Genomic DNA, 17,078 nt, shown 5'->3' on the forward strand with positions numbered 1-17,078 from the left:
GAACACTCTGGCTTTAGAGCCCATGGCCTTAATCTCTATGTCATACTAATATTTTAATGGCAACTAACATTTTTGAATGCCTTCTCTGTGCTAGGTGTGCACTTGAATTAGCTTCTGTATTCCCCACAACCCATGACACAGGGACACTGGACACACAGTCAGTAAATTGCAGAGCTGGGGTTTGAAGCTGGGTAGACTGACTCCCACACCAACTTTAATCACTATATTCTGCCTCCTGATTAGCTGTAACTGTCAATATTTCATTGGTAATAATATGTTGGCACACAGCTCCAAGCAGTGCTAATGGTGGTACAGGCATCAGCATGAGGAATAAGACCCTCTTGGGACCCCAAAGCCTTTTGTGCCTGTGAGGGTTGTTGTCCGGGTTGCCTTCCAGCTGCTTTGTGGCCTCAGCCCGAGTGCTCCTGGAGCTCAGAGCATCCCAGAGAGCAGTACCTCCTGAGAAGCCAGAAGCCCTGGCTCCACCTGGGGGAATTGACAGTTCAGCTATGGGATTCTCTGCTCATGTGGACAGTGAAGAACAGAAGAGCAGAGGAGTTGAAGGGCTGGCCAGAGAAAAAGCCTGTTCGGGTGGCTTGGAGGGCATTTGGGGGCAGTTTTGTTGGCAAATGAAGACGATCAGGTAGTGGACAGATCTACCTTGCCCAGCCAGTGACCATCCTGGAAAGTGGCAGCCAAAGCAAAATATACCCCTGAAAACCTAAGACAAAAAAGGTAATTTCTGTGTGATGCTTAGCACCTGTATGATCGTTGCTGTTATGAGCCTCAGTGTGGGTGAATGAGAGTGAGTGCTGGTCCGTAACTGAGGCCTGTGTTGTACTCCCTCGCACACAGTACACCGCCTTCTTGATAATGCCGTGAACGTCGATCGTGATTTTCTGAAAAATGACACTCTGGTCTTGGAGGAGGCCAGATTCCTGACCAAGAACTCAGGGCCTAATTTTTATAGACGTGACTGCTAATATCAAACAAGAGAACAGGGACAGATGTGTCATAAGTAAGATAAGGAAGACTAAAATGCATAATGACAGGTTAAATTTACCTCCATTTCTTCTTCTAAAAAATGATAAAAAATACTCATGCTTCTAAAGCTGAACACACCCACACCCTATGACCCAACAATCCTAGTTAAAGACTCAATAGAATTGTGTCCACATGGGCACCAAAAGCCATGCCAAGAATTTTCAAAGCAGCGCTCTCCTCAACGGTAGCCCTAAACTCAACTCGGATGTCTAACAATAGTCGAATGGACAAGTGAATGGTATAGTTGATGATGTCAAACACCACAGCAATGAGAGTGAAGGAATTATAACCATGCACAAGGATATGGATGAGACACACACACAAGCACAAATGCGATGAGGGAAAGAAGCCAGACATAAAAGGATAAACATATATTCGTATATTGTATTATAGCAATATGTAATATAAATATATTGATGTATAAATAATATAAAATTAATCAGGCAAAATTAATCTATGGTGTTGGAAGTCAGTATCACGGTAAGTAACCTTTCCAAGAAATTAGTGATGGGAAGGAGGCACAAGGGGGCTTCAGAAGGTCAGTTCTATTAACAGTTTTGATAAACGTGCTGGTTTCATGGGTGTGCGCTCTTTGTGAGAACCCATCCAGCTGTATTATTTACAATTGGTGCACTTTTCCGTGTGCATGTTATACTTCAATAAAAAGTTTACCTAAAAACCCTCATGCTTATTATAAAAGATGAGATAATATAAAAATGTGGAAAGCATAAGGTAAAAACCTTCCCCATACCCTTCCCCAATTTTACCTCCCAGATGTAAATGCTGTTAACAGTTTGCTGCAAAACTGCAGGCTTTTTTTTCGATTCATGTAACATTTTAAAAATCAAATTACCATATCCAGGTGAACTATTTAGACATCAGTGGTTTGTACTTTTCGTCATATTTTTACTGCAGTAAACAAGAATTAAAGATATCTTGATGTGGGAAAATGCAGTCTGGGTATCAGCCTGATCTAGGTTCAACCCCTGTCTTGTCCATTTATTAACTGTGTGTTCTTGGGCAGGATTAGCCCCTGAAGCCTCAGTGCCCTCATTTGTAACATGGGAATAATAGTACTTTTCTTCAAAGGTTGTGGCGAGGATGAAGATCATATGTAGAGAGAGCCTAGCACTGTAGCTCACACAGAGAAGGCATCTGGAGACAGTGGTACTATTAAAAATACACTAATGGTAGCTGCTATGGATTGAGTGCTTTTTATGTGCTAGTCTTTTAAACTCTTTACATGTGTAACCTCATTTAATCCTTCCAGCAACCTAATTAGGTTGATACTATTATGTTTCACTTGGTAAATGAAACAGGCATAGAGAGTAAGTTTAATTTGCTCAGTGTAATGTGTTTAGCAAATGCTTAGGCTTTAGGTTTTGGGGGTAGTTTTTGGAGCTATTTAAATGCACTTGGGGTTCATAGGGGCTTGTTTGGAGACTGGAGAGACTCAATGACTTCCTCATAAATAGAGCATTCTGTTTTGCTACCTGCTTTTTAAGTGTATTCCTACTTAAGAGATGATGGTCTTTCAGACTGAGAGCAGTAAGTTTCTGAATTGCCACTCCTTATTGTTGCTAGCTGCCTTTGGCACCGAGCCTGAAGTGAAACTGGATTAAGGCAGAACTCCTATACAAGTACCTGAACCCTACTTTATTGCATCATTTCCTTGAGAAAATGGTTATAACCAAGAACATTTTGAAACATTCTTGGGGTTTTCTGACCAACCTGCAGAAGCTCATACAGTTTCTGTGGCTATAATGTGGTTTAAAGTCTGTGCTGTAGCCCTGGCCTACAAACGAATTGAGTCAGAAATCTGATGAAAGGGAGATCAAATTCCACATCTAAGGCGTACTGCGGAGCTGGGTTCTGCTTTGCCCCCCAGTTCAGAATCTTTTAAATTTACATCTGAATACTTTGACACAGCCATTAAGTCAACTGAAATTGTCTCTAAAGCCCCATGGCACTGAGATTGAACTTGAATTCCAAATTTCTTTATTCCAGTCTCGTACTGTATACTATTTTTATTAATGCTCTCTCACCTACTTGTAAGGATTTAAGGTGATTTACAATGCAAAAAAAACCACCCCACCTATTTACAATATTTAGAACATAAGAACACACATAATAAGAGTTAACAAAAAACTAGAACATAGAAGCAGAAAGAGAGATGTGCCAGGGCCTTTAAGTCAGGTGGTTTCTGAAACTGCACTCTACGTTTCAGTGAGTTTTCTGGCCAAGGCAAAATAGGAAACATGTTGAGTTGTTTAGACATCTGGAATGAAATTACTTCTACCATATTTCATTTGCATAGCACCTTCAAGGATGTCGATCAACATTATAGGGACTTTATTTATTTATTTTTTTACTCTGTTTTGGTAAGAGAGAAATACTAGTCTAATGGACTTTTTTTTTCCTTCTTTTTAGGCGAGGCAACCCTAGGTTGACCTCGCAGATTGCAAGGACCTTGTCAGCTTACAATCCCTTATTTGTCCCTGGTCTTCCTAGGTGGTCTCCCATCCAAGTACTAACCAGGCCCGACCTAATGGACATTTCTTTCAAGGGCTCTCTGTAATTTAATAGGAGTATAAGCCCTTGAAGTTGTTTTTTTAGGAGCTGAGATTTAGGTCTAAGTATTTTTTGTTTACCTGGTGACTTAATGTCATTCAGGAATAGTCACTATGCCCCTTGAAGTTTCCAAACCTGGTGAGCATCAGAATTTTCTGGGAAGGTTTAAAAAAATGTAGATTCTTGGGCCCCACTGTGTAGACCCTCTTTAGTAGATCTGAGGTGGAGTGTGGAGATCCATTTATATTTTAAAACCACCAGGGGTTCTGATGACTGACTTATTTGGGAACCATTGCCTCATTCTTGTAAATATCAGAGTTTTCCCTTGAGATATCGGTGAGCTGGGTCAATTTCTCGCCTAAATTTTAGATGCCAGTTCCATGGGACAAGGTTAACAAGTTCTGTGAACATTCAGGAAGTTGACCTGTATTTCTGTCCACAGGTGAAAGTCAGAGAACCTTCTGAATAGACAATTTTTCCCAGGGGGGTGGGGAGGTGGTGGTGGTGGTGGTACAGGAGAAGCTCTGCATTAGAAGTGTTTAAACTCTTCAACAAATATTTGGTTAAAACTCCCATCTGTCACAAGGATGACAATGCAATTTGTCAAACAGACTAGAACACTGTTGAGAGTAAATGAGAGTGCTTTTGATAATTAAGACGGAAAAATAGATTATCGTCCCAAGCAAACCAGGGTGTTTTATAATCCTGGTCATAAAATGTTTCTACGTATACTTTTGTTTTACATAACTTTTTAATTAAGCCAGTGGTTGGTTACAAACACATTTGCATGGAGGAGTCAGGAGGCAACATAAATGAGTTTTGACTCAAGGGTGAGGTAGTAAGAAAATTACATTAATAACTGCAAGAATGATAATAAATGGCAGCTGGTACCAGCTTTCTGTATTGGGGGCAATAGAGCATGGCTATGTGGGGGACTGTGGCTAAGTGGAGAGTGAATGCCTCATCTAGAGGGGGCTAGAGGCTCTGCAGCTGGTGCTGATTGTTACCATATGGGAATATAGGTATAGAATTGCTAGATTTTCTGATTTTTCACAAAAAGCTGAGAATATAAGATTTTGTATTAAATTTACCAATATGTAAATATTACGAGTAATTTAAATTTAGAAAAAAATAAGGTCGCGGGCTGGATTTATTTCACAGGCTATCAGCTTTCAATCTTGAGCGTAGGGAGTTGAAGGAGCCCCATCTAGCTGTCAACTGAATATGTAATTTCAATGGAACTGCTTTCTGAAAGGTCCACTAGGGGAAGCCAGCCTCCCAGTGGTCGGCCCGGAGGCTGACTGGGTGACCCTCTGAATGGGTTTTCTCCTTTAACTGCCATTATGAGAGTATTGTCAAATTCAGTCATCTTAATCTCAGCAGAACTAAGACTCAGTGGTTGTTTCTGGACATAACTGGGCAGACATATTAGATGCTATGTTTAAATTTTTTTGTTGTTCCCCATTGTTTTCCAGATAAACTACAATCTTAGAAGGAAAATAACAGCGCTCTTAAAACAGCCTGATCTGTGTTTACGTCTCCAGACTCATCTTCCTCCTTTCCCTTCACTTCTTGTGTTTTATCCATGCCAGTCCACATGCTGGTCCCGTAACTTGTCATGTTCTTTCCTGCCTCTTGTAGTGCCTTTGCACAGTTTTAAGCAACACCTCCTCCAGGGAGTATTTCCTGATTCCACCCTTAGGTTCCCATTGCCTCTTTGCTTCCTCCTAGCACAGCACTCATCAGCTGTTTGTTGTACAATGTCTGTCTCCCCCAGGATTTTGTGAGCAACTTGATGACAGGCACCGCCCTTCTCACATCTGTATTCCAGTGCCTTGTGTGGTTTCTGGAATCTACAAACAATAGCTCACATTTCTAGAGCTCAACAGTGCTCTGCCTGAATCATCTCATGTAATCCTCACAACAGCCTTCTGATGTCAGGACTGTTACCCTGTTTCACAGATGAGAAGAGTGAGACACACAGAGGTGAATATCCCACCCAAGGACATTTGTCGTACGAGTGGCAGAGATAGGACTTGAACCCTGGCCATCTGACTTCAGAAGGCACATCTTAATCAACAAGCTACGCTGTCAGTCTTTTCAGAATGTAGTTAAGGAATGGCTGTTTGGTGAATGAATACATGAGAAAGAGGAGGAGACAAGGGAGGAAGGTTCCCTCTTCATTTGTCGTGGCCAGTGGCTACACATCTAGTTCAGTATATTAGCAATATTTAGTTATTTAGATATAAGTTGAAGAGAGTAGGAGAGCTACATCATAGTCCTCTTCTGTGCCATTTAGAAGTGACATTAAACTCTTCAAAAACCTTATAATATGCTCAGGAGTCTGGCCCTAGTGCTTTAGAAATGCATTAGGAACTTGCAGCATAGGGCAGGTATACAGGTTGGCCTTTGAGCAAAGTGTCTGCCCAGGGTAGGGAGCAGGGGTGAAGGAGACATGAATGAATTCTGCAGAAAATGGCAGGTTGTTCACCAGTGGAAATCATTGTGCCTAAACTCGTTTATTCTCATGCACCAAGAGTCGTGTGGTTATGTCGTATGGTCTCTGGGGATGAAAGCGGGAAGAAGGTTTTTGAGGATGTCCTTTGAACTGGGTCTGTTTCTTTAGAGGAGAGTATAGGATTTCTTTTTTAGAACTTGAAGCTGACTCCATTATAAGCCGGTTCTGATGGAATTTGCTGGTCAGGAGGAAATTTGAATAGATAGTGTGGTATGCTGGGTTAAATGGATGGACTCTGGAGCCCCAGAGCCTGCCACTCACCAGCTATAAAACCACTTAACCCTGTTCCTCCCTTTCCCTGTCTGTAATGATGCAATAATATTGCCTACCTGATAGCATCACATGAGGACTGGTAAAGTTAACCCTTAACAAATACTTAAACCGTGCTTGGAGCATACTGAGCACTCATTAACTCATGGCTATGATTATGATGAATAATTAGAGTGTGGTAAAGATTGGAGTCCACTAGTCAAGATGGGAACTAACTAATGTTGGAGACACAGGGCTTCTCTTGTGAGGCCCTTTTCAGTTCCACATTCTGAGCTGGGTGTTTTATAAGGAGTGAGGTTACTGGGCCCCAGCTCAGTACAGAGCAATTGAGATGATTGTCCTATGGCGGGAGGCACCCAGGCAGCATCAGGAGTCTGTGACACTCAATGTAGAAGAACACAGTAGATGAACCTACTTAATTCCGGATTTCTCTTTGGCTCTGGCAGTTGGCCTTGCAGCATCTGCTTGTGGCATTGTGGTAAAGCAGAAAGTGGAATTTGGAATAAGGGGATCTGGTGTCAAGTTTAGGCTCAAGCCTTTTAGCTCAGTGAACTTGAATCAGTCACAACTTCTGAGTCAATTTCCTCATCTGTAAAGTTATCTTCTATGTTGGTGGTGAGGTCATCATTATTGAGACCTCAAATAGGAGATTGTAGATGAAAGGATTTTGTAAAAGGCAGGTTCGCAATTGGTTTAAATCAATTTTTTAAGGAACCAGTGGCTCATAAAAGAATGTGAATTTAATCTGTTCATGTATGATTCTGTCTAAACCCCACCTGATGATGTTGTCTTGTAACTTTCTGAGATGTCCTTTGGCTTCCCATTAGTTTGGCTTAAAAAAATGAAAATCAGACTGAACGATAGGATGGCCAGGCCTCAATTACTCAGGCTCAGGGCTCTTAAGACTGGTTCTAGCTTGTCCAGGACCTGTTGGGATATACTTAGCAGAAATGTCTCTCTCACAAGACGGTTTGAACCAAATGCTGGAAATTACAGAGTTCTTAGCATGAGCATATGAAATTAAAAGAAACTTCTGTTTTTATCTTTTCAAACCTTTCCCCCTACTCGCCATCTCATCATTTTAGTTTTGTGAGTGGTCACATTCCAAGATAGCGATGTCGACGGAAATGATTATTTGATCCCTTGTGAAATAGTCATTTTTTAAAGGATAAAATGAAGTATCATGATTACATATTTAACAACACTAGATATTCTAGATTCCATGATTTGTTGGACAAATATTTATTGAGTGCCTACTATGTGCCAGTCACTGTTCTGGGCACTGAGGATACCATGGTGCCAGTGGCAGACAAAATCCTGCCCTCACACACCTTACTGTCTTTATTAGGCCCTCAGACATTAAATAAATAAACCCACAAAATAGATTTACAAACCTAATGTGACAAGTGCCACAATGAAGAAGAACAGAGTATATTAAAAGGATGACAGGGTGAGGTGGGGGAATCTAACTAAGATTGGCGGTCAGGGAAGGCCTCTGAGTAGGGTCATTTAAGCTGAGACCTGAAGAATGAAGAATGAGAAGTTAATTGGGCAGAGGTTATAGCAAGTGCTAAGGTCCTGAGATGGGAAAGAACAAGGAAGACCCCTGCAGCTAGAGCTTAATGGGGGAATGGCAGGATCAGGGTGAGGAGGAAGGCAATTTTGTTGATGATTTTGAATTTTATCCCAAGGGGTTCTTTAACACTATTAGATTTGGTCATGATAAATGCGTTCCATCCGGCTCCTCTTTCTGGAGGTAGTCTGCCAACCCAGAAGCATTGCTAATCCCAAATAAAGTGATGCTTAAGGCCATTGTTAAAACAAGGGGTCCCTATTTTTCTTTGGAAAAAAGCAAAATATGCACGAAGTCACACCAGATCGGTCTTCTCAGGAAATGGGCGGAAAATGAGAGGCATTTGTTTTTATCGTATGTGACTCAGAGCCTCCCTCCACCACATTGACTGAAAGGAGAGCATCTTATGCTTGTCTGTATAAACGCCTTTTTCCAGTGGCTGGATGAGAAGAAGGTCTGACTTTGGATCAGGGCTTTCAAAAGGCCAGCTCTCTGGTAGACAAATGATGGGAAAGCCAGAAAGGAAGGTTAGGAGGTCAAAATCTCTGCACTGGTTTCTACATCCTGCTACATTCCAAGAGAGTTTTGCCTGATAAAGTCATAACATGTCTGAGCCAGAGGGACCTCAAAGATCAAGTCACCCGCCCCTTATTTTATGGTCAGGATGCTGATGAGATGGGCCATGACAGCGCCCCAGCCACCTCAGAAGGGCCAGCATCTTCAGTTTGGTGATGGTTGATTGGAAACTGTGGCTGAAAACTGCATCAGATACGGATGTGTTATGGTTGGGGCATTAAAGGACCTCTGAGCTATGGTTCAGCCTTACAGAGACACCCAAGTGTTCACAAGATCTTCAGTTGGCTTCTGGGAGTCAAAGGCCTTCTCCAAGGGGAGGCCGGAACCCTCTGTGGCCTGGGCGTCTGGGTGCGTTACTGCCACTCTGCGCCTGGGGAGGCTTTGAATTCCCATCGAAGAAGGTCTTCTATGTCAAAGTCATGGACTGACCCTGGGATGATTGTCATATTTTTAGTATACTTCAGTTTAGAAAATACCTAATAATGAAAATGGCTCTGAGGTTAGTACGACTTCAAAATGAGTTTGTATTTCATTCATCACAACAGCATTTATAGTCATTCGAAAGATAGTTGTATATCTGTGTATGAGACATGATATCTATTCAGTCCACATGTAATGCCCAGTAGGCCAGGTGGATTTTGATGATCCATTGCAATAATTGACTATGTTCCCCTGAGCATTGGTGGCCCATAATTTGGAACTACAGGTCAGAAACATCGGCCTGCAGAAAACCTGCCACCTATAGGGGATGACCCACTTCTCAAGCGGGAGGAAATGAACCAGTGTAAACCCACACTGCCAGATTTTAAACTTTTTTATTGCTTTTTTTAATGACAGAAGTAATTTAGGCTCATCGTAAAAACCAAAAACATTACAGAAATGTATAACTGAACAATTTGGTGAGCAGTGTTCCAGATTTTTTCTGTGCATAAATAACATTATGCTTTTTATAGCAATAAGATGTTACTGTACATGTTCTCTGTGTGTGTGTGTGTGTGTGTGTTAAGTATGACTGGTAATTCAGTGGGAAGAACATTGGGTCTGATTGTCTGATTTCAGAGTTTGAGTTCTAGCTCTGTAATATACTGGATGGATGACTAGCAATATGGTAATATACTAGTTTGGGTGGTCCCAGGTGAGTGACAGATCTTTCTAAGCCTGAGTTTCTAGGTCTCTAATATGAGGACTGATATTTGTCCTCCTTTCTCACAACATTGTTGTAAGGATCCAATGAGATGGTATATAGAAAAGGACTCTTTGTAAACCATAATGCATTCCATAAATATGAAGGATTGTTACAATTGACACTTATGATTTCAGTCCTCTTTCCTTTTTAAATGTATTCGTTCACATTTGTGAATACTTATTACCCCAGTGGTAACTTACTCAGTGATTGCCTTGGAGATGAGTAGTAACTAGCCTGTTCTTTCCCTTTTTCCAGGTCACTCCCGGAAGCAAGGCTGCTGTGGCTAATTTATGTATTGGAGATATAATCACAGCCATTGATGGGGAAGATACAGGCAATATGACACACTTGGAAGCTCAGAACAAAATCAAGGGCTGCATAGACAACATGACTCTCACAGTGTCCAGGTAAGTCCTGTGGAAATGTCTGTTTCTTTCTGATCAGCTGGAAGCTGTTTGTGGGCAAGGACTGCCTCACCCATCTCAGAATGCCCTACACCCCTGAGCTAGGAGATTGCAATGACAGAGAAAGATGGCAACACACTAGACAAAGCACTGAGTGTAAGCTTAAGTACACTACAAAAAAGGAGAGCTGGATGTTCTCAACAGGGTGACAAGTGAGGAGGGCGCACTGGGAGTTGTAACTGGGGTTGAATTCCCATTCTTCTTTCATGGAGTCTTGGAAGGGGCCCTGCCAGGGCATGATTTCCGAAGTGATTTGGTTCAACCTTGATGGCTCCCTATTTCCTGTTGGATCAAGTTCACATTCTTTATTTTAATCTCCTGTTATGTAATCTGCACTTTAATGTCTCATTAACCTTAGCTTCCATAGCTCTTTATCACGAACCTTTTGCTCAAGTTCTTACCTGTGAAGTAGGCTTTTGGCTTTTCTTTTTTCTGGTGCTACAGGACTAGTAGGAGGACCAAGTATGGGGGGCAGAATGTGAAAATATTTTGTATACTTCAGTATTCCACCTCTATGGAAAGCACACCATTTTATTACTACCCCCTCAAAAACACATTTCCCTCTCATTCTCATCTCCATTTCTATCTCAGTCCAAATCTTCTTTTTCAAGCCCTAGTTCAAGACATTCATTCGCTCATTTATTCATAGCTTAATTTATTTTTGATTCATTTACCAAAAATTGAACAGGTTCACCTTGTATATATCTGGCACTGCTAGGCACTCTGAAAATACAAAGATAAGTACAATTATTCTCCACTTGTAAGAGAGAGAAAAAAAACCTACACTAATTAAAACTAAAACTAGACTGAGAAAATTGCTGTGTGATAAGTACAAAGAAATCCTTTGCAAGCTCAGTGAAGGAGGCATCACTTTTATTGGGTCCAGACAAACTTCACAGATAAGTTGGTTATCTGGTCTGGATCAAGAATGCTGGGCGAGAGAGAGGAGAAGCTTGTTCTGTCTTGAGCAGAGGTGGGCAGCATGAAGCATGCTCAGGAGCAAGGAGGCCAGTGTAGCTGAGGGTCAGCAACACAGAATGCAGTGAAGGAGGATCAGGCTGGGAGAAGTCCCAGCAGCTTGGGAAGCCTCTCAGGCCCGAGCGTGGCAGCCATTGAACATGATGTCATCAGATTAGTGCTTTTGAAAAATCACCCTGGTGACAAATGGAGGGGAAGGCAGGGGGGCGGGGTGGGGTGGGGGTGGCAGTGGCGTGCAGAGTGCTAGTTCAGAGGCCAGTAGTCAGGCAAGGGGGTGCATTTTCCCACCCTGTTTTTAGTGTATATTATCAGCGTGAATGAAACAACAGCTTTGTCCATCTCTTGCAGATCCGAACATAAAGTCTGGTCTCCTCTGGTGACAGAGGAAGGGAAACGTCATCCATACAAGATGAATTTAGCCTCTGAACCACAAGTAAGTACTTGTTCACCATTACCACTCCTCTCACTACCAGCGTCTTTTCTCCTTTTGACACAGCTCAGCACACTCCCCGATTTTTCCTGCCCTGGAGGCCTGGAGATAAGACAGCAGGGAGAGCCCTCCACGGTCATTGCCGGATCTTGGCTCTAGTTCACTTCTTCCCGTAAGGGAACTGCAGGAGGAAAGGGCTGGAAAACCCCAAGTCAGTGACGCCGTTGCCTGGGCTGGAAGCAATGGGTAGGAAGGCAATACGGGAAGCGGGTGGAAGCCTTCCTGTGCAGAACAGAGTGGCGGGACCGTGCAAAAGAAGGGAGCTGACTCGGCTCATTGTGGATTTCAGATACGAGTATGAAAATAAATTTGGGTCCCAAGGCCCAAAAGCTAAAGTCTCTGAGGGGAAATTTAATAGGAAACTCTGCCTCTCCTCCTAGTATCCCGGTCTCTGGTTTCCATGATTCTTAAGGTGAAAATCTCTGTTTTTGCTATGGTGAGACTCGTAGTGAGACCTTAAAATTACTAAAATGAAGTGGTAATTCATATTGAAAAAATGTGGTAGGGAGTCAATACACAATTTGTCAGTCAAAAAGATTTTCCTGGCACAGTAGACTGTCCTAGGATCCCATATTTGTAAATAAATCTCTCAGCACTTAGAATATAGGTGATTTTATTTCTTTCTTCCTTAACTGCATCTTCTAAGTAATCTAAAGTGAATGGGTATTCTTTGGAATAAGGGGAAAAAAATTAAAGAAGAATGTTTAGAATGTCTTTGTAAAATTCCTCATGCCTGACATACTGTTTTCACAAAGTATGTGTCTGTTGGATAAATTAACGAATTATTAATGATAAGTTAATAAGTAAATTGATAATGGCTTTTTAAAACTTTGTGATTGTTATCCATTTCATCCCAATTAAAGATTTGGATTCTAATTTTTTTCTCGATTTGGGACATTCATTTTTTTGGTGAATCGAGATCCAATCAAAAGGTAACATGTAGCTAGCAATCTTTTATACATAAAACAGATATGCAGTCGAACTCACTGGGTATGTTGGTGTGGGTAAATCAAGTGGTTGTATGTAAATCATATTTTCTCAGGTGGCTTCCATTAAAATGTCAGAAATCCAGTCACAAAATTTTTCCCATTAATATAATAAAAATCATACTTACGAATCCTAAGAGTCACATTTAAGTGTCATTTTGCATTTGACATTTCAAAACTGATATGAACATATGATTCTGGACAGCTCCTGTTAGGAAGTTCATAAAATGGTGCTCAATCTATAAACTGGCAGTTGTGCAAAACTAATTTAAAACATGCCACGCTTAATTCCAATTTCCCGGGGAGATGTCAGCCACTTCATTAAATTTACTATAAATGTTATGTTTTAATGTGTTAAGTTCTCATATTTTATAATGCAGAAGGAATGATTTTTGTTTTAATTTGGTCTATCTAAAATCCTAGTTTTCACTTAAATAAGGTAATACTTAAATTTCAGTTATACTTTTTATATGTATTATACTTGAATTTTCATCTTAAACATATAATCTGGTTACCTGCATCAATATTTTGAAGGTAGTTCTCATCAGATTAAAAAAGTTCTCAAATACTTTGACATCTAACTTGAGTATATTTTTCATTTGATTCCAGTAATTCTTTTTATGAAAAATTTCCCTCTTCTCATTTTTTCAAAATCTTACACTTCCAGTCATTCTAAAATAGGAGAATGAGTGGGAGCAGAGTTCATCTATAAATTAGAAGATGTTAGTTCATGTTATGCCAGCCAACACCCCAGCTTATCTGAGGTCAGAGCAGTCACACACCTAGTTTATATTTCCTCATTATTGTGTTTCCTAGGCGACTGATAAATACAAAGCCCAAACAATTACATCATCCCTTCCAAAATGCAAGCTCTGAATTACCCGCCTGATTTCTGGAAAGACCAGTATTCACATGGGGTTAGAGATATTCCTTTTATGTACAAAACAGATATATTCTTGGACAATCTCTATAAAATGAAAACCAGAATTTCCAACCTGAATTTTCTACTGACTTCCATTCTAATTGAAAATGTATTTTTATGGGAGGAGATGGGAACGCACACTGGTAGAATGTTTGCTATGTGACAGGCTCTGTGCTTGGCATACTAATATTTCTCACCACGTCCTCGTGAAAGAGGCTTTATTGACTTCATTTTAGACATGAGAAACGGGCTAAGAGAGAGGTATAATGTGCCCAAAGCTGAACAGGAAGCGGCAGGGAAATTTGAGTCAAGACAGAACCATCAGGGCTCTTCCTTGGTGCTCAGCGTCCTATGCCGCTCCTAGGAACTGCTGTGGAGAAGGAGAGAGGAGAGAGTCGCAGTCGTGGCTGCAGCGGCGTGTCAGTCCAGCGGTGTGTCTGTCAGTCCAGCGGCGTGTCAGTCCAGCGGCGTGTCAGTCCGCAGTGCTGTCGCGGAGCCACTAACGTGGGCCCAGGTCCCTAGCCACCCCTGTCCCCTAGTCTGCTGCCGTTAATTACTGCGTATTATTCCTTGGGCTCGTTGTGTCATAAAATTTACTTAACCATGCTTTGATTACTGCTAAAGTTATTTTCTTAACTAATTACACTTTCCTCTTTGTGAATGACCTTGGCGTTCTTAGCTTTTGTCCAACGTGGACCAAGTCAGCTCAACGTAATTTATGCGGTAAAACCTCACTCATTCCTACTTGTTGAAGAGGATGCCCATCTGAATAGTGAAAAAGAAATCATAATCATAAGAATATATTTATGTTATCTTTTATTTTAAATGAGCACACAGTAAAATAAGGTGTTACTTTTCATCATGTTTCCTAAGAAAGCATGAACGACTTGAAGGTTTAACATAAAAAGATAAAAGAAGAGTAACAGAGCACAGGAACTCTTTGCGGGGCAGTTGTTCTAGGCCTGGGTTTTAAAAAAGAGACCAGGGTTGAGGAAGATTTCTGGGGAACCCAGAAAATATGGTGCACGTTGAGTTTTTAGTCGGCTGCACAGAGCATGCTGTGTCTCCTGGGAGCCAGAGTTGATCCAGAATGCCTGTGTAGAAAACACTGTGTTAATTGAGTCATCAGAAATGCCGTATTTTTTTTTTTTTTTAAGTCGTGTTAGTTTAAAAAGTTTTGACTGTTTGTAAAACAGTTCTGAGATGTCGTAGCTTTAGTAATTATCCTAGACTCCTGGCTAGCCAGCCAGCGTGGGGGTAGAGGGCGCTTTCTCAAATTACAGAAGGAAGGGAATGAGCACAAGATGAGCTCCAGGTCCTCCTCTGCGTCTCCCCTGGGCACCGCCCCTGTAACAGGTATCCCCCAGCCTTCCATCTGATTAGCCTTGTCCTTCTGCCACAAGAAACAACAGATCCTGAATTCCCTTTGGCCCCCTTCTGCCGGAGCACTGAGGCCATCTCTGCCTAGTCAGCAGCTGCCTCATCCTGTCGCACCATAGCCCTTTTATCTTATTTGTCTAACCCTCTCCATTCTGGAGCCTTGTCTCCCCTTTTTATCATCTCCTGCTCTGCACTGACTGAAATGACTGCCCATTCTTCTCTTCGTGGGACCTTAATCCCTCTGGGGTGTGCCCTGAAAGGTGTTTCAGCTCTGACTTGATTACTGACAGCCCAGGGCAGCTAGGAATGTCCTGCCCAGGGCTACCCAGCAGGGGATCAGGGTTCACTAGGTCTCAGGGAAGAACCTGAAGATTGAGCCTGGTGTGTGACACACGTCCACACTAGTGAGACTTCCCCGGTTACTGCCCTTTGTCTAGTGGGTATGTCAGAGCCCTTTAGCTAAAGTCTGGTGTTGAGCCGGGGCCACTGTCGCTCATTAGAGCTCTCTCCCTGGCTCTCAGTCTGCACTGTCCATCGAAGGATGTCCGTTGGACACCTTTCCACTCCTGATTTCTCCTCTGATCTCTGCTTGCAGGAGGTCCTGCACATAGGAAGCGCCCACAACCGGAGTGCCATGCCCTTCACCGCCTCGCCTGCCTCAAGCTCTTCCCCCAGGGTCATCACAAGCCAGTACAACAACCCCTCTGGCCTCTACTCCTCTGAAAACATCTCCAATTTCAACAGTGCCTTGGAGTCAAAGACAGCAGCCAGTGGACCAGAGACAAACGGCAGAGCGTAAGTAGGCCTCTGAATTCTCCTCCAGGCCAGTCCTGGGAGAGGCTTTTTACATCAGGACCAGGCTGGTCCAGTCAAGGGAAAGAAGATTGAGCCACTAGCCCAGGGATAAAAAGGTCTATTTTAGCACAATTCTTTCTGTCTTCATTTTCTTCATCAGTAAAAAGGGGGTAATACCAACTGCCTTGTAGGGTTGTTTGAAAAATAAGAAGTAATCAGTAAAATGCCCAGTACTATACCTGGCACAAGTTAGTCGATGGTTCGCTGAGACCGATGTTATTATTGTCCTGATTTCTGGGGTGGTTGTCACCTGCTAAGTGACCATGTTCCTTCTCTGACAGTCCTGTTGCTTCCTGAGAAATTCTTCAGTATTTACAATTTTGGATTTCTGCTCATGTTGACCATCCAGTCTGAACAAGGGAGAAGTACTTCATGCAATTTTTGGTGAAGCAATGTTTGCTTTTTCCCCCAGAGTGGCCAGTGGAGATAATAGAAAGAAAAGAAGTCCTACTGATGAGGATATAAATGTGTGTCTGTAGGAACAGGTTCTGATCTGCGGACAGAGGTAGAGGTGGGTTTGCCTGTGGGAGGTGGGGGCTAGGAGGGGGACAGCGTGGAGAGATCTAAGGAAGCATCTTGCTCAGGACTAGGGAGGCCTGTCCCCTCCTGTCACTGACGATGTGGCCATGGCTGCCTCCATGTCTTCATCCGAAGTATCCTCTGGATCTTCCCAGGAATGGGACAACGTCTGCATCATTTCAGACTCTTTGAAGATGAATCCAGAAACACTGTGAATACCACAGCTCGTGGTAAAGAACTGGGTTTGAGGATGGAGAGTAAGAGATGGTACCAGTTTTCCGTGGGTGAAAGGGGAATAGACTAGGTCACCAGCTGCCATGGCAAATGCCCAAAGGTGGCAGCGATGATGGGACCATGAGGGCAGAGCTCTGAGTGTAAACAGGGGAGCAGAGTGGCCCATGGCAGCTGGCCAGTACATGCCCCTTCCAGAAGGGCCACTGCTCCTTGGCTCTAGCCAGACACCCCATGCTGGCCTAGGAGTCCCAATTCTACTGATTATAATTTCATTGAAACGAAAGTTGGAATGCCTCTTTTTATCTGAAATTTCCTGATCTTTAAATGTTGATGACAGTCAAATTTGTTGGAAAATACTGTGTGGTCCAAACTGATCTGATCCCTGAGGATCTCTTCCGCTTGGAATCCACAGTTCTTGGAACTCTGAAGCCCATTTTGCTGTTCAGTGTCTCCCCATTCACCTTTAACAAGAATCTGCTCAGCTTTTAGGGTGATTAAATTGCAAACCCATT

General features: G+C 42.4%; 1 protein-coding gene across 1 annotated transcript in view; it reads left to right on the top strand.

Moving 5' to 3' along the window:
- The window catches only part of PDLIM1 (PDZ and LIM domain 1), a 42,313-nt gene that overhangs the window by 9,005 nt on the left and 16,230 nt on the right, over positions 1-17,078 (top strand). Inside the window, exons 2-4 of the mRNA XM_039871686.1 lie at positions 9,994-10,145; positions 11,529-11,613; positions 15,554-15,753. Of these exons, the coding sequence (XP_039727620.1) occupies positions 9,994-10,145; positions 11,529-11,613; positions 15,554-15,753 (437 nt within the window). The remainder of the gene's footprint in view (positions 1-9,993; positions 10,146-11,528; positions 11,614-15,553; positions 15,754-17,078) is intronic.

Source organism: Pteropus medius, unplaced genomic scaffold, assembly GCF_902729225.1.
Source record: "Pteropus medius unplaced genomic scaffold, Ma_sr-lr_union100, whole genome shotgun sequence".
NCBI lineage: Eukaryota > Metazoa > Chordata > Mammalia > Chiroptera > Pteropodidae > Pteropus > Pteropus medius.